Source organism: Neofelis nebulosa, chromosome 9 (genome assembly GCF_028018385.1).
Source record: "Neofelis nebulosa isolate mNeoNeb1 chromosome 9, mNeoNeb1.pri, whole genome shotgun sequence".
Taxonomy (NCBI): domain Eukaryota; kingdom Metazoa; phylum Chordata; class Mammalia; order Carnivora; family Felidae; genus Neofelis; species Neofelis nebulosa.
In genome coordinates, this window is record NC_080790.1 from 126,781,298 (window position 1) to 126,797,962 (window position 16,665).

The 16,665-nt window shown below is 53.0% G+C and overlaps 1 protein-coding gene across 5 annotated transcripts in view; it reads left to right on the forward strand.

The window, feature by feature from the left end:
- The window catches only part of SLC12A5 (solute carrier family 12 member 5), a 36,881-nt gene that overhangs the window by 17,441 nt on the left and 2,775 nt on the right, over nt 1-16,665 (forward strand). For 4 of the 5 annotated variants that reach the window (XM_058685817.1, XM_058685820.1, XM_058685819.1 and 1 more), the window contains 19 exons: nt 20-261; nt 1,000-1,211; nt 2,842-3,012; nt 3,307-3,405; nt 3,547-3,604; nt 5,729-5,903; nt 6,516-6,634; nt 6,944-7,042; nt 7,985-8,104; nt 8,367-8,471; nt 9,616-9,784; nt 11,611-11,806; nt 12,678-12,847; nt 13,269-13,400; nt 14,324-14,431; nt 15,509-15,631; nt 15,730-15,929; nt 16,264-16,278; nt 16,520-16,653. In XM_058685817.1, coding sequence (XP_058541800.1) covers nt 20-261; nt 1,000-1,211; nt 2,842-3,012; nt 3,307-3,405; nt 3,547-3,604; nt 5,729-5,903; nt 6,516-6,634; nt 6,944-7,042; nt 7,985-8,104; nt 8,367-8,471; nt 9,616-9,784; nt 11,611-11,806; nt 12,678-12,847; nt 13,269-13,400; nt 14,324-14,431; nt 15,509-15,631; nt 15,730-15,929; nt 16,264-16,278; nt 16,520-16,653 — 2,647 coding nt within the window. The remainder of the gene's footprint in view (nt 1-19; nt 262-999; nt 1,212-2,841; nt 3,013-3,306; nt 3,406-3,546; nt 3,605-5,728; nt 5,904-6,515; nt 6,635-6,943; nt 7,043-7,984; nt 8,105-8,366; nt 8,472-9,615; nt 9,785-11,610; nt 11,807-12,677; nt 12,848-13,268; nt 13,401-14,323; nt 14,432-15,508; nt 15,632-15,729; nt 15,930-16,263; nt 16,279-16,519; nt 16,654-16,665) is intronic. The other variant, XM_058685818.1, reaches the window with a different exon arrangement.

Consider the following 16,665-nt stretch of genomic DNA (forward strand, 5'->3'; position numbering starts at 1 on the left):
CCTTGCCCCCTTTCCACAGGCTTACCTCTTCCCAGCTATGGCCATTTTTAAGGCAGAAGATGCCAGTGGGGAGGCAGCAGCCATGTTGAACAATATGCGTGTGTATGGCACCTGTGTGCTCACTTGCATGGCCACTGTGGTATTTGTGGGCGTCAAGTATGTCAACAAGTTTGCCCTTGTCTTCCTGGGTTGTGTCATCCTCTCCATCCTGGCCATCTATGCTGGGGTCATCAAATCTGCCTTCGACCCACCCAACTTCCCGTAAGTGCTGTTGCTCTGAGTCTAAGGCATCGTCCTCCTCCTCCCTGGTTAGGTTTCAGGGTCTGCGACGCCAGTCTCTGCCAACCTCCCTCTCCTCATCTCTCAGAATCTGAGTCCTTGTGGATTTAGAGCAACCTCCCTTGGGAAGTAAAATCTCTCCTTGTTTGGGGGAAATCTCTACAGGGTGGGATAATGTTTCTGGAGGTGGGCAGTTTCCCTTGTGAGGGTCAATTGCTTGCTGGTGGAGCAGACTTGGGAAGAACCGAGTGGGATTATTTCTGAAGGGATGATTCTGTGTTAGAGAAGCATTTCCTGGCAGGAGACAACTTCCTGGAATAGGGCACCTTATTAGTGTTGGATACCTTCTCTGTTGGGGGAAAGGTCACAGAAGAGAGGGTCTAGAGTCTCAAATCTTTGTGGGTCCTGCCTCTTTCTTGAGGACAGATTCCCTTAAATCCCACCGCCCAGGACTGCACACAGAGACTGCTGTCCATGGTTCTGAAACGTAGCATTGTACTAAAGTCGTGATTCTTTGCTGTGGCTGCATATTAAAATCACTTGGGGGAGCTTTGAAAAAAAAAAAAAACACCGATTCTGGGCTCCATCCCAATTAAATCAGGATCTCTGGATACGGGTCCCTGAGATCTGTGTTTTTTAGAGCTCCCCTGGTGGTTCTATTGTGAAGCCAAGGCAAGGTTATGTCCCTCCCCCATCTTCCTCCCTTGTTGCTCTCCCTAGGATCTGCCTCCTGGGGAACCGCACACTATCTCGCCATGGCTTTGATGTCTGTGCCAAGCTGGCTTGGGAAGGAAATGAGACGGTGACCACACGGCTCTGGGGCCTTTTCTGTTCCTCCCGTTTCCTCAACGCCACCTGTGATGAGTACTTCACCCGAAACAATGTCACGGAGATCCAGGGCATCCCTGGCGCTGCCAGTGGCCTCATCAAAGGTCTGGGGGGAGGGAAGAAGGCTGGTGTCCAGGGAACACTACAGGGATTGTGGGTTAAACAGTCAGGATTAAGGAACTCTACTTGGGATTCACTTAAAGTCAATCAGTTTTAATTGAGCACCTACTCTGGGCCATCTTTCCTTGGCGTCTTGGAGGAATAGAGATGAGAGGGGGCCTTCAATATCTTACTACCTAGTAGGAAAGAAAGTCATCAGTTTAAACAAGTATTCACCACTAATTATCTCCGTGGTGTCTAGCACTGTGCTAAGCACTAGGAACATGATATAAATAAGTCACAGTCCTTGGCTTCAAGGAGTCCAATGGTGGACACAGATGTATAAGCAAATAAATTACAATATGAGTTGATGTGCCTTCAATGAACAGAGACCTCTCGGGGGAGGGAGTGGTCATGTGTATAAAGGGGCAAGACAAGGCTTCCTAGACTCATCTGAGGAGGGTTTTGAAGGAAAAATAAGAGATTTTGAGTTATACTAGGGGGATAAAGGAATTAAGGCAGAAGAACAGCTTGCCTGAAAGCATGCAGACAGAGAAGAGCATATTGTGTCCTTCCAACCACAGATAATTTGGTATGACTGGGGCATAAAGTACAAAGGAAGGAGGGGCAAGAAATGATGTTGGAGAGGGTGGCATAAGCCAGATTGTGGCAGGCCTTGGAAGCCATATTGGAATGTTTGAACCATGTCCTGAGGGCAATGGGGGCCATGAAAGGGTTTCAAATAAGGGATGGACATGGTCAGTGTTATTTCTAAAGGTTCTTTTTGGCTGTTAATATGGATAAGGTAAAGGGAGAGAGAACAGGGAGTCCAGGAGGAGGCTGATGCTGAGTTCAGGTGACAGATGATAGTTTTCTGATCAAGAGTAATCAAGTGATGTCCATGGGAGTGGAGTGGAGCAATGTTTCTCCCCCAGGGCTGTTTTGCCCCCCCCCCCCCCCAGGAGGCATATAGCAATGTCTGGAGACATTTTTGGCCATCGCAACTAGATGGTTGTTACTGACATCTAATGCATAGAAACCAGTATTTTGCTAAACATTCTACAGTGCTGTAGGACAGCCCTCCACAACAAAGAATTATCTGGCCCCAAATGCCAATAAGGCCGAAGTGAGGAAATCCTGAAAAGGAGAGGAGGGGCATATTTGAGAAATATTTAGAAGGGATAATAGACAGAAATTGGAGATGGTTTTGAAACAGATATGGGGAAGGGGAACAGTTGAGGGCAATGTAAAGCTGTCTGAATTAATGATGGTGCCATTTACTTAGATAAGGGATACAAAAAAGGAGCTGGTTGTGAGGTGGCTGGCCAGTGAGACCAGTTTGGGACATATTGAATCAGTCTGAGATAGGTCTTTCTGTGTCTTTTTACCCCACTAGACTGGACTATTTGAGGGCAAGGACTAGATGTGATTCGTGTGCAAAGCCTCTGCACATGGCCTGGCCCAAAGCAGGAGCTTAGGGAATGTCAGTGGAAATAAAATAGAGCCAAGGCCTTGAGGGAGTGAGAAGTGCTTGACCTTGACCCTTCTTTTTCTGCCCACCCCACCTCCTGGCCCTGGAGCTCTGGTACCCTGACTTCTGGTTTTCCTCCTAAGCATCATATCTCCTCCCCACAGAGAACCTCTGGAGCTCCTACCTGACCAAGGGGGTGATTGTGGAGAGACGGGGGATGCCCTCGGTGGGCCTGGCAGATGGCACCCCTGTCGACATGGACCATCCTTATGTCTTCAGCGACATGACCTCCTACTTCACCCTGCTGGTTGGCATCTACTTCCCCTCAGTCACAGGTGAAGGGGAGCTCAGAGAGGGAGGACTCTGCCTGAGAGTGATGGGTGGAGAGAGTCAATGATGATGTGGGGAATTTCTTAGTCCAGCAATCTCATCACATAGGCAGGAGCCAAAATCCAGTTCCCATTGCACAGATGAGGGAATTAAGGCCAGGAGAAGCCACGCCCAAGTTCCCACACCAGTCGGTATGCCAGGACTAGATCCCAGACTTCCTGGCTCCGAGCCTGGTGTCCTTTCTTCTTGTTCTGTCTTGTCTCCTGTGGCCCCTGTACCAGCTGCTCCTCTATTCACAGGGATCATGGCTGGTTCTAACCGTTCTGGAGACCTACGGGATGCCCAGAAGTCAATTCCCACTGGCACCATCCTGGCCATTGCCACCACCTCTGCTGTCTGTATCCTGCATTGCTGGGCTGGGACCACCGTGGATAGGGAGGGCTGGGAGGAGGGCAGCTGAAGCTGCTGCCTCACCCAGCTGGCCTGGGGGCAGAAGGGGGAATGTCATCCTGGGGATTCTCCTTCATCCTCTGCTACAGACATCAGTTCTGTTGTTCTGTTTGGGGCCTGCATTGAGGGGGTCGTCCTGCGGGACAAGTAAGTAAGGGATTTGGGGCTGATCCTGTTCTGGGTAGTGGGTGTATGGGGCCAGGTTTTGGGAAACAGACCCCGCAGACAGTGTTGAGTCTGTGCAAGGGGACTTGTGGGAGGGAGATCACAGGCGATTGCTTGCAAGCTCACCTTCTTATATTTTATCTTTCTCCTGTCACTCCAGCTCAAGAAACTTGGATGGTGTCTCATTGTTTTTAGGATAATGCTACTTTCCTTTTTTTTTTTTTTTTTGCTTTAAAATCTATTAACCCATTTAACATTTCTTAGGTATCTATATGTTCGTCGCTGTCCAGTGTTCTAGGAGAGAATAAAAATAAATAACACATGCTTTTTGTCCTGAAGGAGCTCTTTGGGGGCTGATAACCACGCTCAACAACAGACTTGAAATGTAGAGCAGTAGGAGTGGGCCCTGGTAGTGCACAGGAGGCCGAAATCCAGTCTTCAGAGGGTTGGGGAAGAGGAGGTGATGCTGGAAGTGCCTTACACACATTTTCCCACTTATCTTTCTCACTTTAAATGTTGAGTAGAGATCAGTTAGGTAACTAGGAGTGGGAAGGGCATTCTAGGTGGTGGGAACAGCATGAACAAAGGTGGAGGAGAGAAACAGTAGTGTGTGCGTGTGTGTGTGTGTGTGTGTGTGTGTGTGCGCGCACACACATAGGTGCTTATAGCTGTAAGAAATTCAAGCTTCTGGAGCCTACACATTTGAAGGGTATGGGCACGCACCACTAGGACGGTAAAGTAGGAGGTCTTGTCACAGAAGTCAGTTTCCATGGCTCCATCCTGGCTTCTGTAAGGTGGGGAATGGGGACATGCGTCTGGAGCCAGTCCTGGAAGCCTGGTTTTTGGTACCAGGAAATTAGAGCTTTATTTTATTAAAAAAAAAAAAAAAGAGGAAACCCTGAAGGGTTTTAAGCAGGGGAGTGACCTGGCCAAGTGGACAATTTGCATATATTACACTTATTAGCTTTTAGGGGAACTTAATCTCCACTTATTTCATTTAATCAGAGACACCCCCCCCCCCTGCCCTTGGGGCGCCTGTGTGGTTTAGTTGGTTGAGCATCTGACTTCGGCTCAGGTCATGATCTCACAGTTTGTGGGTTCGAGCCCCACGTTGGGCTCTGTGCTGACAGCTCAGAGCCTGGAGCTTGCTTCGGATTCTGTGTCTCCCTGTCTCTCCCTCTGCCCCTCCCCTCCTCAAAAAATAAATCAACATTAAAAAAATTAATCAGAGGCCTCCCACAGAACTGCAAGGGATTCAGCAGGCCATCCGGTAAAACCCTTCATCCGATTTTGGAGTCCTTCAGCAACAGCCCATTTGAGCACACCTCTGCTTGCACACTCCAGCCACAGGGCTCTCTCTACCTACTGAGGCAGCATCATTCAATTTAAGATAGTGTCACTGTTAGAAAATGCTTTTCTATGCTTCTCACATTAGATATCATTACCATAAATGAGGCCAGAACCCCATTTTTCAGATGGAGACACAGGTTTTAATAAGCCAAGAGATTTTTTCCAGCTTAAGATATTACAATATTGACCATTTACTAGAATCACTATTAGTGTCTTGTTCCAGGCATAGTGCAAAGCATCTTACCTGTGTTGGTTCCTTTTATCTTGTCACCAATCATATGAGATAGGTTTATAATGATTCTCATTTTATTTTATTTTATTTAAAAAAATTTTTTTTTAACATTTATTTATTTTTTGAGACAGAGAGAGACAGAGCATGAACGGGGGAGGGGCAGAGAGAGAGGGAGACACAGAATCTGAAACAGGCTCCAGGCTCTGAGCGGTCAGCCCAGAGCTCGACGCGGGGCTCAAACTCACATACTGCGAGATCGTGACCTGAGCCGAAGTCGGACGCTTAACCGACTGAGCCACCCAGGCGCCCCTGATTCTCATTTTATAGCTGAGGCAACTTACCCAAGGTCACACAGACAGAAATGCCCAGGACATTAGGAGCTTTGTCTCCCCCCTTGCTCCTAGAGAGCCTAGTCCTGTGATGGGTGTACAACTGGTCCTGGGGTTGGTGTGGGAGACACGCCCTGGAGATCCAGGTGGCATTGCTCACCCAGCATCTCCTGTCCCCTTGCTGCTTCATTCCAGGTTTGGCGAAGCTGTGAATGGCAACCTGGTGGTGGGAACACTGGCCTGGCCATCCCCTTGGGTCATTGTCATCGGATCCTTCTTCTCCACCTGTGGGGCTGGGCTGCAGAGCCTCACGGGGGCCCCACGCCTGCTGCAGGCCATCTCCCGGGACGGCATAGTGCCCTTCCTGCAGGTCAGTGAGGGGTGGAGTGTGGGAAGAAAAGCCCATCCATTATACCGGTCAGCCAAGCCACTGCCCGGAGAGGCCACCGGGTGAGCCAAGGCCCCCTAGGGCCCTGCTGCTCTGCACTACCAGTAAGAAGAATGGGTTTGCCTTATTTGGGATTTGGCCCATGGTCAGTGCTATCTCTTTGGGCGGAGTTGTCTGCTCTTAGGGGAGAAACCATTAGCCCTCCTTTGGCTGAGTGATCAGGCAGGGAGGTAGCCAAAGGGTAAGTGTGGCTCTCTCCATGGTGCTTAAAAAAAAAAAAAAAAAGACTTATGGAGCACACAGTCATGGCCACTTGCTGGTCCCTGTAGCTCCTCTCCATCTGTCCTACAGGTCCTTCTTTTCCCCTTAAGGGGTCATTTGAACTTCATTAACTGAAGTACCAATGTCAGAGTGGGAGAGACACAGCCAAAGACTGGCATCCCCTTGGGTAAGGGTGAGGAATACAGCATCCTCTCCCTACTTCCTCACTGGTTAGGAGATTCCTGCCTCCATTGCACTGGTCCCCAAGACTGGACAAGAGAGACAAGAAGTGCCTAAGATCTCAGACCTCTATGATGATTGCTCTGTCCCCAGGTCTTTGGCCACGGCAAAGCCAACGGAGAGCCAACATGGGCCTTGCTCCTGACGGCCTGCATCTGTGAGATTGGCATCCTCATTGCATCCCTCGACGAAGTTGCCCCCATCCTCTCTATGTGCGTGCTGGCCTCTTGCCCTCCCCATCAGCTCTGGGGGGGGGTGTGTCTCTACCTGGATCCTCAGTTGTGACCCTGGATAGCCCACCCAATAGTGTAACAACCTGTCTTTTGTTATATGAAGATTCACTCCCACACACATCAGGGTGTGCTGAAAGGGGATCTGGCCCTTGAATCCCATTCCAGAATGTGATCTGGCCACCTCCTCAGTTTCTTATCCTCTTTCCCCCCTTTCTTTCCCTATGTTTCTCTTTCTGTTTCTGCCTCCCTTTGCATCTCTGCCTCTCCTGGGGCCTTTCTGTGTTCTAGGTTCTTCCTGATGTGCTACATGTTTGTGAACCTGGCCTGTGCCGTACAGACACTGCTGAGGACCCCCAACTGGAGGCCACGCTTTCGATATTACCACTGGTGGGTGCCCTGTGCCCTTCCCTGCCTAACAGAACACTCTCCTATCTCCACCCCCACCCCACTTCACCCTAGCCCATCCCCTAGGTCTAGGGGTCCCAAAATTTAAAAAAAGGAGTCCATTTCTCCAGCTTTTGTAGCCCAAGTAGCATCAGAAAGGTTCTGGAGAACCTTATAACCACAAATAATAATATAACACAGTTGTGAACAGTCTCGGCTATATTCCCTCCCTCCCCACAATGCCCAACGTCTTTCAGTCTAGAAGAGGAAACCTCAGTGTCCTCAGCTGTGAAATGGGGATGACAACTGCACTGACCTCAGGGGCCCTCGTGAGCGTTACAGGGTTTAGTGCATGGAAGATTCTTATTATGTGGAGCCTGGGGCTCTTCTGATCATTTTACTTTATGGTCCTTCATCCTCACAATAGGCCTGTGGGGCAGACAGGGCAGGAATGACCATGCTTGGTCTACGGAGAGGGAACAGGCTCAAACAGGGGAAGGGAGTAGCCCAAGGTTACTCAGAAAGTCTCCGACAGACCTGGACTTGAACCCAGGCTGCCTGACTCCCATCTCAGTGCTCCTGCTTTGCCAGTTACCTCCTCCTGGGGACACACTCTTCCCAGGAGATCTTGCCTACAACTCTCTCCAGACACCTGTGCCTCAGAAACCATCTGGCAGGGTGGTGCGGCAGGGTCTAAGGCACTGGGACAAGGCAGTGTGTTCTCAGGAGTTGGGTGGGGGGGGGTGTCATGGAGTAGTGCTGTCTGTGGCTGCTCATTCACCCAGAAGCTCCCAGATTCCCATGGTGCTCTTGGAGATGATGGTGTGAGTTCCCCCATACCTGAGCTGCCCTAGACCTCCCAGTTCTTGCCTTGTTGTCTGAGCCCCGGGAACCAGTGACAGTCCTGCTGGGACTCAGAGGCTGGGTCTTCCTCCCATTGTTCAGGACACTCTCCTTCCTGGGCATGAGCCTCTGCCTGGCCCTCATGTTTATCTGCTCCTGGTATTACGCCCTGGTGGCCATGCTCATTGCTGGGCTTATCTACAAATATATCGAGTACCGCGGGTAAGTGTGGGGAAGTGGGGAGGGCCGGAAGGGGGTAGGGATGAGGTAAGAGTGGGGAGAGGCTGGGGCTGGAGGGGAGGGGGAAGGGTGATGGGGGTGGGGTTGGGAGATAGAGGACAGGAGTTGAGGGAGGGGCTGAAGCTTCGAGAAAAGGAGGTGGCAGAATGGCTGCACATTGTCTGCTGGGGCAGCCACTTTTGTGTGCGTGGTTCTTCCTGACACCCCTGGCTTTCTACTCTGGTTGATCCCCTTGGGTCCCCAGGGCAGAGAAAGAGTGGGGTGATGGGATCCGAGGCCTGTCCCTCAGCGCTGCACGCTACGCCCTCTTACGCCTGGAGGAAGGGCCCCCACATACCAAGAACTGGAGGTAAGTGGCCAGGTGCACGTGAGAGGGCCCAGGCGAAGGACAGGAAGGGAGAAGGGCCTGACTCTCCCTCACCTGTTTTGTTTGCTGGGTGGTGTTCCCGCCACGATGGTGTGTCCTTAATGTCTCCTCCTCTGCTCAGCCTAGTCTGAACCTTTCCCACCTGCGGTACCTGGGGTCAGGCTGAGGTACCATCCATTGATACCCCCATTCACCTATCATGTGTTTAAAAACATGTGTGAATGCATGATCTGTGCTGGGCCCCTTTCCAGTGTCTGGGGACCTAGAGAGTGAATAGTTCCACACAGCAGGCACACACGGAGACAGATAAATGTAATATCGTGTAGCATTTGCTCTGGGAAAGGTGGACCCATTCACTTTGAGAGTTATAGGGGGCTTCTAGAAATTTCTAGATTAAGAACAATCCCTCCACTTTATTCGTGTGAACATCGGGGACCAGAGAAGGTCTCAGAGGCCACGGAAGGCAGAACCGGAAGCAGAATCTTTACCTCCACCTCTCAGCCCCGCCTGCTTTCTAGCTGATTGCTCTGCAAGCCCAGCCCTCGCTCATCTCCCTCAGGTCACTTTGCCGAGAGGAAGGCCTGAACTCTGAGCTCTGACTAGGACACTGTTGGCTTGCACTTGCTGATGTCTACTAAACTGGGTCTTCCAGAGACCCGGGCTTTGCATTGTTTGTGAATTCTTAAATGCTTGGCACAGGGTCTAGCCCAGAGTGCTCAGAGAATGCTCTTAAACTGATGGTTGGTTGGATGGATGGGATGGCCAAATGAAAAAGGAAGTGAATGGATAAACAGATGAGTAGATGGCTAAGTGTATATATGTATGGGAGGGTGATTGGTGAATAGATGAACGTGTGAATGGTTGGTGGCAGGTGGATGTTAAATAACTAGGTGAATAATGCATATGTAGGTAAGTTAATATGGATGTGAGTGGGTGGCGGAAGGATAAAATGGATGGGTGGGTGACTGGGTGGATGGATGAGTGAGGTGGCCAGCGAGATGGGTAAGTGGGTGGGGGTACAGAGGATGGGTGGCTAGTAAGCTCACCAGTGTTTTGGTGTGTGGGGGCGTGGTGTATGGTGGGTAGAAGTTGGGTGGGTGTTGAATGGACCTTGAATCCTTTTCAGGCCACAGCTGCTGGTGCTGGTGCGCGTGGACCAAGACCAGAATGTGGTACATCCACAGCTGCTCTCACTGACCTCCCAGCTCAAGGCAGGGAAGGGCCTGACCATTGTGGGCTCTGTCCTTGAGGGCACCTTTCTGGACAACCATCCCCAGGCCCAGCGGGCAGAGGAGGTGAGAGGAGTCCCTGGTGGGAAGGGGGCAAGGACAAGCCCCTTGACTTGACCCTTTACACTTCGCCTTCTTACCTCCTTTGGGGTCAAAGGTGGCTCATGCTTTTCTTTCTTCTTTCTTAGAAGAGGAATCTAAGGGCTCAGCGAGTGAGTTCCTTAGAATCCAATTGTCAGAACCAAAGACCATCAGAGCCAAAAGGGCCCCATTTTATGGATAGGGAAACCGAGGCTTAGAGAAGTCAGGTCATTTGTCTAAGGACAGAAAACAGACTCAACTTAGGACTGCTTGACTCCTACTCCAGGCTTCTCCCTGCCAACGTATAAATCTTTCAAAGTGTTTTCACATCTATGATTCTTTCGACCCTCACGCCGCGTGAAGTTGGCAGTGTGAGTATCCACATTTAGTACAAGGGGAAACAGGCCCAGAGAGGGAAGACAGCTTGCTGAAAGTCACAGAGCTGGCTGGGAGCATAGTCAGAATTTGAGCCTGGGTCCCTGGCTCTGGGTCACCTGCTTCTAAGAGCACCGGTCTGTACTCTTAGTGTACGGGGCCAGCGTGGGCAGGGGCGGCTGGCTTCTGTGTTATGGGGCACTAACACGTGTCTGGAACCTGGTGGGTAGCTGAGCAGGTGGGTTCTGTCTTCGATCCAGGCTTCTCTCCCCTTGGGGCTGTGACTAGTTGTGGAGAAAGGAAAGGGGGCCGGAGCGGGGAGAGGAGAGATGGGGAGGAGTACCCCTAATGGCTTGTGACAGTTGCTGTTTCTGCCTCACTGGGCCGTTCACACCAATCTGTCAGGGCCCAGGGCTGGAGGCCTCCACTGGTCAACTTCCTTCACTATGGAGTGGGTGAGAAGGTGCTGCGAACCAGACAGAGGGCTGGGCCTGGGGAGATGGGGGGTGGATAAGACCAGATCCCAGGCCTCAAGGTGCTCACAGGCTAGTGGGAAGATAGAACGTACCCAGAAGGCTCTCAAGCCTTCCTGCTGTTGTTAGATGCTTCACTAGGGTTCATATCATCAGAATAATAGAATGTGTTGCGTGCTTCCAATCTGTCAAGCAGCATGCTGCCTTACCCACATCATGTCCTGTAATTCTGCCTGTTCTTCAATGAGGTAGCTTGCCATCCCCATTTGACGGATGGGCAAACTGAGGCTCACAGAGGTTAAGCGATCTGCCTGAGGTCACACAGCCAGGAGGTGCCCGAGGTAGGCGTTGAAGCCCTCTCTGCTTGACATCAGGGTAGGGGTTTAGAGCGTGGGGGATGGTGTCAGAGCCCTGGAGTTGAACCCCTACAATAACATACCCATTAGCTGGGTGGCCTTAAGGAAGGCTTAATTTCTCTGAACCTCAATTGCCTCATCTATAACATAAGACTAATAAGAATCCTACCTTCATAGTGCAGGTTGAGTGTGCATTGAAAATGCTCATCATTATGCTAACTTTTAAAAGTTGTTAAAAACAAATCGTCGGGGCACGCACAGCAGCCCAGTTCCGTTCTGGTCTGGGTGGGGGGTGGTTTCTGAGAAGGTGACATTTGAGTTGGGCCAGCAGGGTGTGATCTGCAATGGGGGGAGGGTCCCGGTGGGGGTGGAGGGCTTGCCAGCGAAGGCAGGGTGCGGGAAGTGTGGGCTAAGGTCACGGACGGCTTTGCCGGATCCACAAGGAATGGGGCTATAGGTGATGGGGAGCCATGCGCGATTCTGGTGCCAGAGGCTGACGTGATCGGAGCTGAGCTTCGAGAAGATGGGGACAGTGAAGGGGAGAGACAGCCGGAAGGGAGGCCTGAGGCTCGTCCTTGTCTGACACGCCCCTCCCCCCATCTCCCAGTCCATCCGGCGCCTGATGGAGGCAGAGAAAGTGAAAGGCTTTTGCCAGGTAGTGATTTCCTCCAACCTGCGTGACGGCGTGTCGCATCTGATCCAGTCCGGGGGCCTCGGGGGGCTGCAGCACAACACCGTGCTGGTTGGCTGGCCCCGCAACTGGCGGCAGAAGGAAGATCATCAGACATGGAGGAACTTCATTGGTAACACTGGGTGGGCCGGGGACGGCGGTGGGCGGTGGGCTCTCCCTCTTGGGCCTGGGGGCTCTTTCCCGGGTGTCGCACATGCAGGGGTCGGTGCTCAGAGCTGGCCATGTGCCAGGCGCTGAGGACTCAGGTGTGAGGGAGATAGTCTTGGGCCCTGCAGAGCTGACTCAGCCCCGAGAGAGAGAGTCAGTGGAAGGCAGCGGAAAGAGCTACAGCTGCGAAGTCAGAGAGGCCTGGGTCTCAATCTCACCTCTGGCCCTTCCTAGCTGTGTGATCGTTCACAAGTGACTCACCCTCTCTGAGCACTAGACGCCTTGGTAGTAATATAATATCGGACATGTATAGACTGTGTTCTGTGGGCCAGACAAGTTGAGCCTCTCTCTAAGCCTCTTATCCTCTCAGCGGTCCCGTGTGGGCTGGCGAGGCAGTGTCATCTCCCCTTTACTGGTGTGAAACGGAGGCCCAGGCCCGGAGAGATGGAGGAATTTGCTCCAGATCACACAGCTGGGCGCCTAGAGGCTGCCCCGTTGACTCCAGGCTATTCTGGCTCCTTTCCGGGTGGATCATAGTTAAAGGCAGTTGAGAGGATAAGCCAGGCCGTGCACGGAAGAGCTCCTGATAGGAAGGGCAGGTGGTCTCATTGCCACTTGACAGGTGGGGAAACTGAGGCCCAGCAAGGTCGAGAGGCTTTCCCCAATCCAAACAACAATTCAGTGATGAGACCTACGTAGATGCTGGTTTTCTGACTACTCAGGCCAAGGCCGGGGCCGGGTGCGGTGGGGTGGGGTGCTGGGTGCCAGGAGCCTTGGTGCAGGGAGGGACCGGGGTCACTCTTCTCCCCTCTGGCCCTCTCCTTGGCCTTCCCCAGAGCTGGTCCGGGAAACCACAGCTGGTCACCTGGCCCTACTGGTCACCAAGAACGTTTCCATGTTCCCTGGGAACCCCGAGCGCTTCTCCGAGGGCAGCATCGACGTCTGGTGGATTGTGCACGACGGAGGCATGCTCATGTTGCTGCCTTTCCTGCTGCGACACCACAAGGTGAGCGAGCGTGGCTCTGCGTGGCTTGTGGGCTCTGGCCAGGGCCAGCCTCCACGTGAGCCCCTCCTCGGGAGCTCCCGGAAGAGGGGGGCGGATCGCCTCCCTTCCCCTGAGATGTTAGGACCTGAGTGTGTCTCCTCTGGCGGGTGTCCTTGCCCTGTAAAGGAGAGCGCTGCTTCACCCTTGCAAGCGACTCTTACGACTCTTACCTAAGCGGGGGAGGGGGGTGGTTTGTAGGGAGTGGCCTCCAAGGTAGAGGATTTTGGGTCTACGTGTGTGTGTGTGTGTGTGTGTGTGTGTGTGTGTGTGGCGGGGGAAGGTGGGTGGGAAGGGTGAGGGACAGGGTCCTCTCTAGGTTCTGACCTTGAATTTTCTCACTGCGTCTGGGCTGGGCTTTTCTGGGTCCCCTTCACCCCTCCAGGTCTGGCGGAAGTGCAAGATGCGCATCTTCACCGTGGCCCAGATGGACGACAACAGCATCCAGATGAAGAAGGACCTGACCACCTTTCTGTACCATTTACGTATCACCGCAGAGGTCGAGGTCGTGGAGATGGTGAGTCCCTACCAGCCACCCCTGAAGTTCTGGAGTCCTAGCCGGCCCTCTTTCCTCTTGGCCCTAGCACCAAATAGGGCAACCCCCCAAATCGATCAGCTTATGATGCTGGATCCCTTCCCCATCTTACCTACCTCTTAGCCTCTCTTCGAGTAACCCAAGAGTCTGCCCATGTATCCATCCATCCGTCCCTCTCTTCTTTACAAGAATAGCCAAGTCATTATACGTAAGGCACTGTCTCACACCACATTTTATATATATGTGTGTGTGTATATATATATATATATATTCTTACAACAACCAGTGAAACAGATACAATTATCAGCATGTTCATTTTACAGATTAGGAAGTTGAAGCACGGAAAGGTTAAGTAATTTGCTCAACAGGACAACCAAATGTCAGAGCCACGATGCAAACCCTGGCAGGCTGACTTCAGAGTCCAGGCCCCTGGCGATTACACCGCATGGCCTCTCATCCATCCGTCCCCCACGGTTTATTTACGCATCCACCCATCCCTCTGTGTATTCATTAATGTAGTCATTCACTCAACTACCCATTCATCCATATATGTATTCATTCATCACTTTGTTCCTTTAAAATTTCTTCCCCTTCTCCATTCACCCGGGTAATTAATTAATCTGCTCATTCATTAATTCACCCATTCACACCCTGGTCCTGTGCTGGGCTGAGGAGGGAATGAGCAGCATTGTCTTCAAAGAGCATTGTCCTCTGCTTCGTCCTTGCCTCCCACAGCTATTGGTTAAACTAGGTCATTAGAGAGAGAAGCCCTAGGCTGGCAGAAGGAAGGGGGTCCGCCTCCCTTCCCTTGGCCTTGCACCTGAGCTCATGCTTTCCTCCCTTGCCCCTGTCACTCTACCCTGCCCCCCCGCCCCCCCCACCCCCCCGTCCCTGTCCGCCCACAGCATGAAAGCGATATCTCGGCATACACCTACGAGAAGACATTGGTGATGGAGCAGCGTTCTCAGATCCTCAAACAGATGCATTTAACCAAGAATGAGCGAGAGCGCGAGGTGAGGTTGCCCTGGCTGGGCTCTGAGAGCCTCAAGCTGCTGCCAGTTCTGGGTCTGCACAGGTTAGGGATGGCCCGGGGCTCACACTCCTGGCCATTGGCACGGCCTTCACCCTAGAGTATTACTCATCACCCTTATTCCCTTCAACCCCACCTCCCTAGCAGCAGGGGTACATTGCACCTACCAAGCCTGCCAGCCAGGATGCAGAGGGCTTTGGCACGGGTGACAGATTTTCCTCTGTATGTGACTTCTCGGGCCCGAGGGAGAATCGTGGAAGCTAAATATGTATGGATGATGATTCCTCATGGGCGTGGGCTCCGAGTGTGGGGGATCATGTGATAGACCCTGCGAGAGTGGGTAACAGATGGTTATTTAGGGATATAGCTGATGGTGGGAGTTGGGGGCATACCTCCTAGGGTACGGTTGATGAGTTCTCAGGGGGTAATGATGATGAGCCCCCCACGGGGTATGGGTGTAAGATCTCCCAGGTGTGAGTAATGTGGACCACTAGCGCCCCGAGTTGGGATGAAAGCCCACCCCTTGGTGAAATGAGTGATGGTAACTGTGGCAGGGGACTGAAGAGCTCTGGGGGGCAGGTGACAGGTTGCCTGTGGAATCGATCCTGTAGGTGAGAGCGACAGACCATGGTTGAGGGGGTCTCCCAGGTGTGGATAATATATTTCTCAGATTTGGTTAATGGATCTTCAGGGGAATGAGTGGTGGGTACCTTTTTGAGCTGGGAAAGGGGAGCACTTCAAGGATGTTGTCCAGGGTGATAGTGAACACTATTAAAAAAAAAAAAAAAAAACGGCATGTGCACTGACCAGTCCCTGCTGGGCCAAGTGCTAACCCTTTGCTTGCTGGATGGTGGGGAGGTCCGGGGTTCTGCGGATGAGTTGGAGCGGCCAGGCCAGCGGGGCAAAAGCTATTTGGTATGGAAGCCTTGCAATGTTTTAACAGCTGGTACGGCTCCCAGAAGTGTGCATCGTGGCTGAACATCAGCTCTGGAGGTAGCTGTTTGCAGGGCACGGGTGGTGACTCCTAGCCGAGCTGGCGCTAACCTGTGTCACTCCATAGATCCAGAGTATCACAGATGAGTCTCGCGGCTCAATCCGGAGAAAGAATCCAGCCAACACTCGGCTCCGCCTCAACGTCCCAGAAGAGACCGCTGGTGACAGCGAGGAGAAGCCAGAAGAGGAGGTGTGCGCCTGGGTGGTTTGGCCCCAGCCGGTGGGAGCCGCACCTCTGGCCTCGGCCAAGGGAGTCACGTGCTGCCCGCCCCTTCCTTCATCTCCCAGGTGCAGCTCATCCACGACCAGAGCGCTCCCAGCTGCCCCAGCAGCTCTCCGTCCCCGGGGGAGGAGCCTGAGGGGGAGGGCGAGGCCGATCCTGAGAAGGTGCATCTCACCTGGACCAAGGACAAGTCGGTGGCAGAGAAGAATAAGGGCCCCAGTCCCGTCTCCTCGGAGGGCATCAAGGACTTCTTCAGCATGAAGCCGTAGGGGCCTGGGGGCTGCGGGCTGGGGGCTGGGGTGAGCCTGCAGGGTCTTTGCTCGCCGTGGCAGAGCACATGAACAGAGGAGGTCCTGGTGGGAAGACCCCGCCCAGACCTTGTCTGGGCGTCCCCATCCGAGGACCTGGGGTCGGGCCGATGGCCGAGGGTCGGCGCTCCCAGGTGCGCCGTGAAGAAGCGAAGGGGGTGTGGCCGGGAGAGCGGGACCCGCGAGCACTGGGTGGGGGAGGGGGAGGATGGGGGCCCAAGTGCTCAGCCCCTCCTTCTTCTGACCCCTCTCTCGTTCTTCCTCTCTTTGCTTCTCTTGTGTTTCCTGAAGGGAGTGGGAGAATTTGTAAGTGCTTCAGGATTTTTTAATTCTCTCTTCTGGGTTGGCCAGGGTCCCTGCTCTCCTCAGTCTATCACGAACCCTCAGCGCGGGCCCCTGGCCGTTTGGGGTCTCTTGAATAGCCCAACTTGGAGAGGTCTGGGGTTGACCGGTGCCAGCGGCCCAGTGCGCCTGGGGCTGGAAGGGCACTGGGTCCTGCCCTCCGGCTTCGGGCTCACGCGCCCGCCTCCCCTCCTGCCTCCCCCAGGAACCAGTCCAACGTGCGGCGCATGCACACTGCCGTGCGGCTGAACGAGGTCATCGTGAAGAAATCCCGGGATGCCAAGCTGGTGTTGCTCAACATGCCTGGACCGCCCCGCAACCGCAACGGTGACGAAAATTGTATCCAGGACC